Source organism: Nannospalax galili, unplaced genomic scaffold (genome assembly GCF_000622305.1).
Source record: "Nannospalax galili isolate Female #2095 unplaced genomic scaffold, S.galili_v1.0 scaffold134, whole genome shotgun sequence".
Classification (NCBI taxonomy): Eukaryota; Metazoa; Chordata; class Mammalia; order Rodentia; family Spalacidae; genus Nannospalax; species Nannospalax galili.
This window is the reverse complement of record NW_008335593.1, coordinates 1,396,476-1,411,138: the sequence shown is the minus strand read 5'-3', so window position 1 is coordinate 1,411,138 and position 14,663 is coordinate 1,396,476. Positions and strand designations below refer to the sequence as shown.

The 14,663-nt window shown below is 44.8% G+C and overlaps 1 protein-coding gene across 2 annotated transcripts in view; it reads right to left on the bottom strand.

Annotated features, from left to right (window-relative positions):
- Arhgef10 (Rho guanine nucleotide exchange factor 10) overlaps positions 1-14,663 on the bottom strand; it is a gene marked incomplete in the record, with an annotated part of 130,988 nt that overhangs the window by 35,644 nt on the left and 80,681 nt on the right. For both annotated transcript variants that reach the window (XM_017797486.2, XM_017797485.2), the window contains 1 exon segment: positions 263-378. In XM_017797486.2, coding sequence (XP_017652975.1) covers positions 263-378 — 116 coding nt within the window.

Genomic DNA, 14,663 nt, shown 5'->3' with positions numbered 1-14,663 from the left:
TTCACGTCTGGCTATGAAAACGAATCCTTTGGGGTCAACAGTACCATGCAGAAAACTTTCTGAGATAAAACTGCTGCTCTAGTGCCTTCCCAACATGAAGGAAAGCTGTGTGTGCTGTGATGGCTTCACCTCCTTCAAAACAACAGAAGAGGTGTGTTCAGCCCTTAGTCACCTGAGCACTCACTGTGGGGAACCTGGAGACAGCCCCAGGCTCACAGAGTTGAAAGCCACTGCAGTGTTGTGTCCAGGAGTCCCGAGTTACCTGATAGCTCCCTCGGAGAGTTCCGACCAGCTGTGAGATCTGTCCGGCTACATTCAGGTCATGCAGTAGATTCTGTAGATCCTGATACAGTTGCCCTGGCCCCATGTAGACTTTGTCTGAAAATATGAAGGAAAAACAAGAATCACTTACTCCAATGCTTGGGAAGGGATGGCTAAAAAATTCTAGCATTTTTTTTAATTGGGGAAGATGGGGAATTTTAAAAAACAGTTTTAAGCATTCAGTAGTTATTCCTTTTCTAACTGTTATTTTGAGATAATTTTTCACATTCAGAGTGATGCCCCTCATGTGCCTATTCTAGGCCAGCATCTTACAGAACCATAGCATGATGTTTAGGATGACACAGCATTCATTGCCTTGCCATGTACAAATGTCAACAGTACCTGCAATGTGGCTCACTGTTCTCATCCTGGTCCAGCCTAGGCCCCAGCAATCCACTGAGTGTCCTGGCCTTTACTGGTCCACAGACTGGGACGGTGTCACAATCACTGTCTTTGATGACTTTGACTCTTTTAAAGGACAGTGCTGAATCACCTTATAGAATGTCTCACAATGTGACTGATGTTCTGTAACTTTTAGTTACACACACACACACACACACACACACACACACACACACACACATGGGAGGGGGACACTCTTATATCTCAGGCCTATCTCAAACTTTCAAAGTAGCTAAGGATGACCTTGAACTCATGATCCTCCTGCCTCCATCTTTGGATTGCTGGGATCACCACCCCACCCAGCTTATGCAGTGCTGTGGAATCAAACCCAGAGTTTCACAAATGCTAAGCAAGCATTCTATCAACTGAGCTACATCCCTGGCTCCCTAGTCACAAACATAATTACTATCAGTAGGAAGTATCCAGAAATTATATTTAATCTGAATCACATTTCCAATATTTGTGGATCACTTAACACCACAAAGTTCCCCAGAGATTTTTTTCCTTTATGGAGGACTTTATGGAGGACTTAGTGATGGTGCTTCAAGAGGTGACATGTTAACACTGTCTCTCACAGTTGTATGAGTACTGAGAACAGACCCTCGGCCCTCAGCCTCACATGAAAGCAGCCCAAGGCACACACAGGCAGGTGGTATCTGAAGTCAAAACTGCATGCAAAGCCATACTGGAAACCAGCATGCTGCTCATCCTGTCCTCTGGCCATGTTCCATATCAATAAATCGTCACAGTCAGCCGAAGGAAGAGCCAGAATTCAAACCCAGATAGAAAAGACTCATTCGGGTTGAAGAGAGCAGCAGGCTTTGGAACCTAGGTCCCAACCGGGTGGCTGCCTGGCCACAGCTCCGTTTCATGCGTCCTAGGGTGAGCAGAGCCCAGCTGGCTTGGCTCCAGGCTCTGCTGCCAACATCTTTAGATTCTTAATGATTCTCAACAAGTGACCTGCCAAGTTCATTTTGCACCAGGTCCTGAGAATCATGGCTTATCCCATTCTTCATTCTGTCTAATACACACCTGTGTCAAAACAGACACAGCTATATATTGCTGTGATAAATGCTTCATAAGCCTATGTACCTCAAACTCACATTGCTTTGCCAAAGATGAGGCATTCTGCATTGAAGACATCATCACATGGATAGCTAGTTACTTGGACTATAGGTTCATTTTTAGCACTTATCACAAATTCTTGAACTAACTGCTTTTGAAGTATCTTCAAGTTTCACTGAAAAATGTACTAGATGCTGTCTATACACGCACCAGTTGTATCTTTCTTTATGCTCACAAATCAAAATACTTTTATGTGATAATACACCTGTTCTTTCATTTACAAACTTTTGAGAATAAAACTATTACCATAGGCTTGTAATGTTATAAGGGCTATGTTAACTTTATTAATCTATCAGCATCTGTTTTGCATTACCTCTGTAATTATTATAAAAAAAAACAAACAAGAATCTTATTTTTGGTGGGTGCTCTAGAAATTTTAGGACACATGCAGATTCCTGTAACACTCTTAGCCCACAGACCAGGGCCCACAAAGCATCACCCGTGAAAACCCCCACTGTCCCCTCAGGGTCATACCCCCACCTTGGCTCTGTTCTCCACCACTACATTTTGTTTTGCAGCATGTCACATCTATTGTTAGCCTATAAACAGTACACTTGTATTTGCACAGGTGTTTGGTTGACAGGCCCTTTTAGAAGAAACTCCTTGGTTTGGAGGATAAGTGTGCACACTGACCAGCTTCACCTTGGGCAGCAAAGCCATGTCACTCATCAGATGTCTGCACAGAGAAGACGGGTCTGCACCCTCCTGCTGAGGAACTCTGCCAGGTTCCTCACGACCCACCTCGGAGACACAGGCTGAATAATTAGAAGGGATGCCAATTTCTTGGCAACTGTTTCTAAATTAAGTATGTCAGGAGTATGCCATGTGTGCTTAAATTTGGAAAGCAAATACTTCTTCCTTCCAGTAAGCTGACCTGTGAATGCTCCCCATCTTTAAACAGATAATCTTTTCTAGTTAAGCCAGCCTTTCCTGAAGTGCAAACCCTGGGTTGGACCACTCGAGTCTGAATGCCATAGGTGGCGATGCTGCATTCTGCCCCCGTTTCTCCATACGTGACAGGCATCCTCACTGGAGGACATAAGTATCTGAACCTTGTCTGCCTCAGTGGCCAAAACCAGGACACTACTGCCTTTTCCCCCACACCCCACAGAACTGGGGGCACATTTTATGAACTAACACATATGCACATCACAGAAAATATGTGGATTATCTCGGCATATGAAGGAAAGGTTCTCATACTGCTCATAATGGCCTCCGGCTCTGAAACCCCGTCCAGGTTCCTCTATTTCCCTTTTCCCTTCAACGAAAACAAGTGGCAGGTTAGACAGTGTCTAGATGTCCCCGCCTGCTCCTGTCACATGTAGGACAACAGTCTACATGTGACAGCTTCTTGCATTTCATCCACTGAGACACCCCAGGCTGAAAAATAAAATTTGAAAAGTATGTGTTTATCTGTGTGTGCATGCATGCTATGTGTCTGTGACTATGTACATGTGTGCACCCATGTGCACCATCATCAATGTGAACTCAGGACAAGAAGGGAAGATCCATTCTTCTCAGTAGATTAAAGACTCTTTTATATTGAGACCACACGAGTGTCTCTACCTCTCCCCAGCACAGGGAAATGTACCAAGTGCCACCCAAGCCTGCACACCTGACATCAGGACCACAGAAGACCAGGAAACCATCACAGAAGACCCTGGTGCACTGGCGGCAAGTCAGAGCACCTATGCTCAAAGTATGACCTACAAAAAGCAAAACATCAGTAAGACTTTCAAATGCTACCGTGGTAAAGGGAAGAATTATTTTTGCTTTATGGCTTAAACTTACTCATCAACTAAATATATGCAATCAAAAATTTTGCTACAGCTGGTTTCTAGCTACCTGGTGGCAAAGTCTGAGTATTCTGGATTCCGTGGGCCGATTCTCTGTTGCCGGCTGGCACATAATTGCTCCATGTCTTTCCATGGTGTTTTCACAGACACTGCCCTTGTTTCCATGGAAATCTCTGGGACTAGCTAGAAAATTCAGGGTGTAAGCTGAATGGACTCTTACGTGACAAACAAGGAAGGGGTTGTGTGGCTAAGTCAACAGCAAGGACATCTACAACACAATGGTCAGAGTGTGGACTCCAGCATGACCCTCAGCAAGTCCTGTGGTTAAAGTGTCGCCTCTGCTGGTTGAGAGATGTCAGGGTTTCCCAGGCCCAGCAGGAGGCTAGGAACAAGGACACTGCAGAACAGAGAGCTCTTAACTTCTGAAGGGGAGGCCGAGAGCTAACAGGGCACATGTGTTGAGCAGAGGGAGGTAGAGGGCAGGAGCACAGTGGAGGGATGTAACGCACAGGTGTCAAGAGACGTAGACCACTAAGTCCCTACAGACCCCCTGTGTGGCCCCCTAGAGCTACCACCAATCTCACTGCCAGGTGAGCATCACTTCCCAAAACTCCAGCTGAGCTTCCCAGTGGTCTCCAAAGAGCTGGCAGGACTTGGGATGGTTGTCACCCCACAGTGGCAGAGCAACTGGCTCCAGGCTGAGTCCTTTTCTGTCCTCACTTGCCCACAGAGCTCCTTCTCTGGGTTAAAGCTTCTCTGAGAGTAAAGTTGATACTTACATAGGAAACAGAGCTAGCCAGAACTGCCCTCCAGTAATGAAGCAAGACAAAACTCACACCCCCTCAGGCTGTGAACAAGGTGTGAAAGTGAAGTCCAAACATGAGTGCAAGACGGCTCCCCTACAACACGCAGGTGAGATTTATAACCCAGCAGCCACACTCCAGCGCGGAACGATCTGGTTCCCACACTGCTGGCCTAACGCCTTCTTTCTGGATGCTGTTCCAGTGCCTCGGTTAGCACAGCAGACTAATGGATGCCTAGCTGCGTGCCGAGAGTGAAAACCAGCATTCTGAGCTTGCTTCTGTATAGGAGGACAGGGTCAAGTCCAACTCCTGCACACGAGCATCTTGTCTCCCTAGCACATTTGGCAAAGGGTTTTTGGACAAGACCCCAAAAGCACAGTCAACAAAAATACAAACAGAAGAGTGGTATTATACCCAATGAGAAGTTTCTACACGGCAAAAGAGCGACCAACAGAAAGGTAAACTATAGAAGACAAAGATGCTAGCAAACTGTTTGAGTAACAAAGGATTAACATCCAGAACATATAGTGGACTAAAATAACTCAGTAACAAAAAGCTAATTACTCCAATTTAAAATGAGCAGATGATCTGAATACACATTTCTGAAAATAAGATACACAAATGGCTAGTGAGTCCAGGAAGAAATGCTCTGCACCACTAATCCCCAGGGAGAGGCAAATCAGAATCACAGGTTGCCTCGTACCACTGAGAAAGGTTAGCACCAAAGACAACATTTCATAACAAATGCTGCGGAAGACGTGGCCAAAGCCGAACTCTTAGTGTTGATGGGAAGGTAAATTAGCACAACCACCACGGGTACCTCAGAAAACTGAAAATAGATCCACCATATGACCCGACTATCCCATCTGGGTGTACACCCAAGGGGGACAAGTCAGTGTATCAGACAGACATCTGCACATCTGTGCTCACTACAGCACTCTTCCTGAGAGCCAAGGTACGGAGCCAGCCTACATGCCCACCAACAGATGAACAGATGAAGAAGGTGCTGTACACAAAACAGAAAATTACAGTCAGCCACGAGAGGATCAAAACCTGTCATTTGGAACAAAATGGATGTAACTGGAGGACACTGTGTTAAATGATATAAATTGGGCAGGGAGAACAAACACCCTATGCGGGAAGTCAGAAGTGGATCCGAACACTCAACAGCGGCTGGGAGTGGGGGCAGAGGGAGGCAGGAGACTAGGAATCACAACAGAAGCAGTAAGTTCTAAGGCAATGCACTTTCTAAATAAGCAGAAGAAAGGTTCTCACACACACCAAACACAAAGTAATGCTAAGGAGATGGGATGGAAACTAATTACTCCGATTGCTCAGTACATGTTGTAAGTGCTGAAATACCAGTGTGCCCTACAAACATGCACAGTTATGTGTTAGCCAGAAGTTGAAAGACAAAGTTCAAGAAGATGGAAACGCTAACAACCCTGACCTGTCAGTGTATTTTGTAAAATCACCGTATTATCTGACATGAGTATGTTAAACATAACAAATAATAAGTAACAGCAGGGGATATGTTGATATTTGTTATTTAGTTTAAAACCTTTTTTATTTTTATTTTTTATGTGCATGTGTATGAGTATGAAATGTATGAAAGTATACCCATGCATGAAATGCTCACAGAGACCAGAAGAGGGCATCGGATTTCCTGGAACTGGAGTTATGAATGGTTGTCAGCCACTATATGGCTGCTGGGAACTAAGCCTGGGTCCTCTGCAAGAACAGCCAGTGCTCTTAACTGCTGAGCCATCGCTCTAGCCCACATACTGGTATTTAGATGAAGAGGATCTGTGATAGACAGGACAGGTGGGGTCCCGAATACCCTGAGTTCCCAGGCTAACTGCAGACCATGTTCTAAAAAAAGTGAAGTTTGAAATATGTCACCAGCAGAGACAGACCATGAGGACCTGCTTCTGCGGTGAGCGCTGTCAGGGTGCAGGAGGCAGTTTACTCTGCAGATCCTGACTGGTGGTTCACAGTCTTCTCTTCCCAACCTGAGAAGTCAGTGAAACCTTTTAAATCACCATAGAAAAAGCATGCACTTTGCAAAATAACCAGGAGACCTGAAAGTTTAACTCAAGTCATGGGTCCCTGGAGGAGCCCAGGTCGCTGGTTCCCAAGCCACCCTCTAGGATAAAAAGTTGACGTGGAAACTCAATGAGTGTAAGACTCATGCCCCATGCACACTGGGGCCTTTTCTGGGGGCGCAGCAGGGTCTGCCCCTTGCTGCTTCTGCTGGCACAGCCTCGTCCTTTCCCAGCAGTGGTTGCTAGGCAGTAACACCCACACTCTACCTCCAGCACAAAACAACAGACCAAGCTTCCAACCCTGAACGTTACAGCTACTGAAACAGCACAGAAGTCTTATGACTGCAGCAAGAACAAGAGCCTCCACTTAGCTTCTCAAGCCCCAGAGCACTGACGGCCCCTCTGAAGGAAATGTGGCAACAGCACAAGTGTGACTCAAGGATGTCTCCATCGCCAGCAAACCGACTCTCAGCTCCACCTGATGCTGCTGTGACTGACTGGGGGCACAGAGCATAGCTCATGTGACACTAAGGACAGGCTGCCCCAGCTGTCCCGTGAATCTGTGAATCTGGACAAACCAGGCCCAGCCTTCTTCCAGCATTTAGTAGTAGACATGGCAGGAAGCATGCTGGCCTCTGGGACACTTACAGCATCTCTAACGCAGGCTGGCAACCTCTAGCAAGCCTAAGACAGACTTGAGTTCCAGTTCCAAGAATTACCAAATTTTAACTAAATCACCCCATAAAAAATGTACAACTGGTTTTAAAAATGTTAATTTTTATTGAATTTTTGTGTATTTCATACAGAACATCTTAATCATCTTTATAACCCTTTATACCCCCTTCCAACCATTGGCTCCCTTCCATAGCCCCCCGACTTGAATTCCTACATTCTGTCATTTGTCTTAAGGTCTATCATGCCAAGTTAATGTCCATAGATGTCCCTCAGTGCAAGTTCATCCACTGAGGTGTAATCAGCTAATCTAGAGTCTCTCCCTTTAAGAAGATAAGCTCTTCCTCACCCAATCAACTCCCAATAATTCTTCAACTAAGACTGGGGCCTGCTGTCCATTTCCACAGTTCAGTGCTTGGTTTTTGTCTGCCTAAGTTTGCATGGGTCTTGTGCATGCTGACACCATTACTGTAGGTTTGTATGAGAAGGGTCTCAGGAGCCTGTAGGATTCTATTTCCGCATGTTCATGCACCTCCTCCCTGGCTCTTACAATCTTTCCTTCTCCTCTTCTGCAATGGTGGCTGAGCCCTGGGTGGGTGAATTTTAATATAGGAGCCCTGTCCAAGGACCCACACTCTACATTTTAGCCATTTGTGACCTTTTGTATTCCTGGCCCTCTGTTGCATGGGGGAGCTTTACTGATGAGAATTGAGAGATGCATTTGTGTCCTCTTTATCCCTTGTTCTATGTTCTGTGAGCCTTAGGTATAGAGGTTGCATCATAATGTGCCACTCAGGTTTGAGCAATTCACAATCTCTCTGTGTAACCAGTTGTGGAACTCTGTAACAATCTCTGCCTGTTGAAAAAGAAGCTTCTTTGATGAGTGATGACTGGGATACTTGTTTGATAATTTAAGGATCCATATTTTGCACATAATAAGAAATTACATTTGTCTATGGATGTGACAGCTTTGGAGTTTTCTCTAAGATCTATGACCTCTCCAGCTATGTGTATTTGGTTATGTTTACAGTACCACACATGAGTTTCCTCCCACTGTGTGGGCTTTAAGTCCAATTAGGTAGCTGTTGATTACCCCCAAGATAAAAGTGCCACTACGCACCAATGCCATTTGCTGTGCTGGCCACTGATATGGTTTTTAGGTCTTGAAGCTGGTGTTAGACCATCAATTGATGTTCTCCCTTATCAGCTTGCTTAGTGCTTTCCAAAACTATGAGAACTAGCCTTCAGGGGAGGAGGCTTCCAGGTCAGTTCCAGCTCCAATTCTCCAAATCCTGTGCCTGAAGTATGTCCTGTCTTCAGCAATGGGGTCTTACCTTCAAGCGCTGGGAGGCAATCAAGGGCTGTGGCAATAACCTATATAATTTTGGGAGTCTCTTGGACCACCCTGGCCAACAGCTCAAAGGAAGTTTTCTCCTGTTTGGCACTGTTTCTCGTTACGCAGCCTTCAGCTATACACAGTTTTAAAATATTTTTTACCTACAGAGCCTTTTAGAGATCACTTAGTCTACATCTTCACAGATTGAAGGTAAAACTCAAAGCAAAGTATATGTCAGGGATGAGGGTCCTTAGAGCCACATCACTAATGGTGCATAGAAGCAGAAGTCTAAGGGACGCCTGGCCAAATGGCTTTGCCTGCAGTTTAAGTGCTGAGGGATCCCACATCAGTCTCAGCATCAAATCCCAGGTCAGACAACCAACAGCCTTGTGCACCCATCTGCCTAAGTGCACCTCTAAAGTAATGCTACTTATGCTTAACAAGTGTGACTATTACTATACATGAATTTTATAGGAAATTCAAAGTGTGAAACACCAATTCAACAGAAAACTGCTCAATTTTTTCCATTCCCTTAACCTTCTCATGGCCTAACTTTTATCTCCTAAGTCACCTGTTCCCAGTCAACTCCAACCAGATCCTAGAACAAAGTACCTCTCAGAGGGTGTCCCTGACTCCAGGCTGGTGACTTGATGCACTTTTTGGGACATGGCTTCTTGTTTCCAGGGATTGTATCAGTTCACTGACAGGCTGCAGTGAATATCAAGCTCATGGGTGCACCTGATGTGTGGATTCTATCACCACAGAGGAGACTTGGGGAGCGGGGCCAAGCTCATGAGCACATCTGATGTGTGGAATCTAACACCATGGAGGAGACTTGGGGAGTGGAGCCAGGTTCATGTGTGCACCTGACGTGTGGGATCTACCACCACAGAGGAGACTTGGGGAGTGGAGCCAGGCTCACAGGTGTACCTAGCACATGGGATACTTTAGGTAAACCTCATGATATCACAGAGAAGTGTGTAATAGATACACAAAAGGTTAAAAGAAACAAATCAAAGCATGCACTATGAACAGTCATCAAACCAGGAAAGAAGATGACATACCAGAAAGGGAGCAAAAAAAAATGACAACTAGAAAAGAAGTGGTTAACGGTCAGTCCTCACCAGCCAGCCATTACTTTACATATTAGTGAATCAAAGTCTCCAATCAAAAGACACAGAGTGACTAAATGAGTTCAAAATAACAAGATCTAATGATACACAGCCTAAAGGGATGCATTTCAGGCGTAAGGACATACAGAGGCTAAAAGTGAAGGAACAGAAAAGGATGTCCTGAAAACAGTTGCCAAAAGGAAACACATGTCGAAGTAAAAAAGGGTCATGAGAGACTAGGCCAGACAAAGGCTGTCACATCAAGGAGACACAACTGTAAATACCTATGCACTTAACATCCGAGAACCTAAACACATAAAGGAAAAATACAGAATTTAAAAGATAAGTCAACAGTGTTGCTGTATTACGAGGCTTTAATACCCTCATCTCACCACTGGATGCACCATCTGGATGGAAAATCAGTGAGTGGATCTGAACCACTCCACAGACTCGATGGACTTTATTGGCATAGCAGAAGATTCCACAGATTTATGAAGCTCATACAGGGGCAATTTCCAGAAGAAACTGTACGTTAGGCCACAAAGTAAGTCTTGACAAATTCCAGAAGACCATACCTAGTGCCCTTTCCAACTACAACTGCATGAAACTGAAATCCACAACAGGAGAAATGCTGGAAAATTCATAAATATGTGAAACTTAAACAAGATACTCCTCCATTAAAGAAAGAAGCAAGAGGGTCGCAAACAAAAACCAACTTCTTCAAAAGGAAGAGATTCAGTAGAGGTTTCTGATTATAAAGCCCAATAAGAGTAAAAACAGAAAAATCTAATAAAAAAAAAACCCAACTTTATCATTCAAAGAACTAAGCAAAAAGAAACAAAGTAAGCCTAAAGCTGGAAGAAAATAAAGACTAGAGAAGAAATCAGTGAACTATTGAACAGAAAAATGGAAGACCTAGAAACCAAAACTTGATTTTTTTTTTTCTATTTTTTAAAAATTTATTGGGGGGGGGGTGGAGGACAACTTGCAGGAATCCGCTCTTTCCTTCCATCATATAGGCCCAGGGATGGAACTCAGGTCGTCAGGCTTGGCAGCAAGTGCCTTTACCTGCCTAGACATCTCACCAGCCTGAACAAGTAATGTTTTTTTTAAAAAGATAAACAGAGTTGACAAACCTGTAACAAAACAAAGCCAGGAAAAAGAGATTCAAGTAAGCTCAGGATGGTAACAATATGCTCATAATCCCAGCACTCGAGAGACAGAGGCAGGAAGATTGTCCAGGAATACAAGGCCAACCAGGGCTATATAGTGGGTTCCAGGTCAGCCAGGGACCTGACACCTGTCTCAAAACCTGTCCTAGTTTGTTTCTTCATTGCTGTGACAAAACACTCTGACCACTACCAACTTGGGGAGGAAAGGGTTTATTTCTCTTGCATCTCACGGGTCACAGTTCACCAGGGAGCCCAAAGTAGGAACTCAGGGCAGGAAGCTGGAGGCAGGAGTTGGAGCACAGGCCATGGGGGAACACTGCTTACTGGCTTGCTCTCTTGGCCCCTGCTCAATCTGCTTTCTTATGCAACACAGGCCCACCTGCTCAGGGGTGGGACCACCCACAGTGGGCTGGGCCCTCCCACATCACACAACAATCAAGAAGATGCCTCATAGACAGGGCTACAGGCCAGTCCAATGAAGGAAATTCCCCAATTGAAGCTCCCTCAACCCAGGTGTGTCAAGTTGACACTAAAGCTGTCCAGCACAAGACCCAAATACCAAAATCAAACAAGTAAACAAAAACAACAAGAAAACAAAAAACACCAATCTCCCAACAAAAAGTCCAGATAACGTCAAAAGGCCAATTACTGCCAATCCTTAAACTCTTCCCAAAATCGAAGAAGAGGGACGACTTGTAAACTTACTTTCCAAGGCCAGCACTGCTCTGATATCCAAGCCTAGTAAGGACTCTACTAAAAGGAAAACTGAAGGCTGCTACCCTGAGCAAGAGAGTAAAACCCACCGAGATCGCACAGAACAAAAAAGGACAGATTTATCCCTGAGACGCTAGAACGTCCCAATAGCCACAATTCAGTAAACGGTATACAACACTGATGGACTTAGGGTAAAAGCCACACAGTCATTTTCAGTAGTTGTAAAAAAAATCTTTCTTGATAAAATTCAACATTCTTTCTTGATGAAATGCCAAACTGGGTACAAAAGGAACAAGTTCAACACCACAAAACCCCACACTCAGCACTGAAAAATCAAGTGCTTTCCTTCATATCCTCACACCTGTTCAACATGGCAGTAGAGACCCTAGCCAGGGGTCTAGGGTTTTTTTTTTCAAAGCATATTTCTTTTAATAAAAAATTGACAGTACGTACATTATTTACAAAAAGAAAAACCAAGTTAAAATTGTGTGTGCGTGCGTGTGTGTGTGCACATGTGCGCACGCGCATGCATGTGTGTCAGAGTAAAGCTGGTGGATGGCAGCAGGGTAGACTAGGAAAGAAGCAGGTACAAAACAGTTCCACAGGAGCTAAAAAGAACGACTGATTTGAACTTGTTGAGAAAGGATGGGCAGCAGGGCCATCAGAAGTCAAATCTACAAAAGGGTCAATCCCAAAGCCAAACTGCACATCTCAGATAAAAATCTAACAAGGGATCTTAGATGTGCTCAAGTGACCAGAAAAGGGGCATCAAATCCAGTCTTTTTTCCTTTTTGTGGGAGGGGAAGAGGAGCAATGGCTGATCAGTTATAATGCACCTGGTCGTGAGGTCCATCAGCCTGTTTTGTAAATGCACCTCTATCCAGTCAAACGGTGAGCAGCATCTGGCTGCTCATTTAAGGTGAGGTCATAGGACAGTCTAGTTTTAGCTCTGCTGCTGTGTGAAAGCAAGCTGCCTTGAACAAGAAAAGACAACAGACAGGCAGACTGGAATTGAAGGGGTAAACTGTCTATTTTCAGATGACATGATCTTATGTGTAAAAAGATCCTAAGGATTTCAGAAAAAAAGTACTACAGTACACGAACTCAGTAACAGGATACAAAATCAATATAAAATTCATATGCCTTTTTACACACTAACAAAAATTATCTAAAGAAAGAATAAACTACGTTGTTTATAATGGCAGAACATTGGCACTTAGGGCTGAATTTAACCAAAGAGCTGCTAACCCTGTGCACTGAATAACAATGGATAACGATGGAAGAATGTGGAGACAAGATCATGTTCTTCACAAGATTCTGTTCAGAGGATCACGGTTGTCAAAATGCCCAGACTATCCAGAGTACAGCACAGATATGGCGCGATCCCTTTCCAACCTTCAACATTTTTCTTTTCTTTTTTTAAGCATTTTTCTTTTCTTTTTATTTGATTATTAGATTAAGTGCGACATAACACTTGAAACTGGTACAGCCTTGCCACGACGTTAGAGGTCTAACAGTTCCCTCTTGAACCCTACCCTATGACGTCCAAGAGCTCCAGGGACTCCACCTCCAGGGTTTCCTATTCAGTACAGTGCACATCAACAATAAAGGCCTCGGCCCTGACAATTCTTCCTGTCCAGTTCCAGGCTCTCTGAGATGGTCTCCCAAATCATTTTTCAGAGGAAAAGTAAGTATGGGACCACAAAAGACCCCAAGAGCCAAAGTAATCTTGAGAAAGAGGCAAGCTGGAGGCATCACACTCCCAGGCTTCAAACTCTCCTACAAAGCTAAATCTAAACAGTATAGCTCTGACATGGAAACAGACACAAACCCATAGAAGCAAAGGGGGACCCAAGAAACAAGCCTAGGCCTGGATTATCACCTGACGTTTGACAAGGACATCGAGGATGCAAAATGCACAAAGCAACAGTCTCCTCAACAGAGGACACTGGAAAAAACTGGAAATCCAAATGAAAAGCAATCAATTGGACCTTTATCTCATATCATCTGTGAAAATCACCTCAAAATGGATTAAAACTTTAAATCAAAGACCTGAAACTGCTAGAGAGATGGCTCAGTGGTTACGAGCACTGACTTCTCTTGCAGACCCAGGTTCATCTCCCAGAGCCCACGTGGTAGCAAACAACTGTCACTCCAGTTCCAGGGGATTCAGCTCCCTCTTCTGGCCTCTTCAGGCATCGGACACACACATACCTAACACACACACACACACACACACACACACACACACACACATACCCCTGCAGATACATACGTGGAGACAAACAATCACATACACATATATAAAAACCTTAAAACTGTAAAACTCCAGGAGCACAGACTTGGAAATCCATGACTTTGGTTTTGGAAATACTCGGAAGTGATACCAAAAGCCCAGGGAGCGAAGGCAAAACAGGATAGGAGGGACCCCTGAAAAGGGGAGGTGAAAACCTTCACAGCAGTGACCACCTGTGCGATGAGAGGCCATCAACAGCAGTTAAACAGCTGCAAACCCCAGAGGTAGTGAGGGGTCAGCACACACCCATATGGACTGGAGATCATGCCACTCAACAGCAAAATAAGTGTGATTTTGAAAAGCAAAAGGCCTGAGATTATACATTTTCCAAAGAAGGCATATAATGGCTAAAAGGCCCATAAGAGGTGATCAGCATCACTCATCACCAGGGAGACAAGCGGTCCAAGCCATGCGAGCTACTTCCCAACACCTGGTGGAGTAGTTATCAAAAAGACAAGAGATAGGAGTGCTGGGGAAGTCATGGAGGGGAGGAGAGGAGGACTCCTAACCACGGCTGGCAGGGATGTAATTAGTAAGTTACTACGGCAGCAAGGAGATTCCTACTAACTAAAAATAGACCTGCCACAGGGTCCACCTGGCCCAGCACTGAGTATGTTTACCAGAAGGCGCAAAATCGGGATTGAAGGCACCTTCATCTCACGTCCACTGCAGCTCTTCCACAAGAGCCAAGGTATGGGAGCAGATGAATGGACAGACAGTGCAATGTGCACACCCCCCCGCCCCCTCAACCCCTCACACACACACCCCTCACACACACCTCACATACACACACCCCGCACACACACACCCCGCATACACACACACACCCGCATACACACACCTCACACACACCCCCTCACACACACACA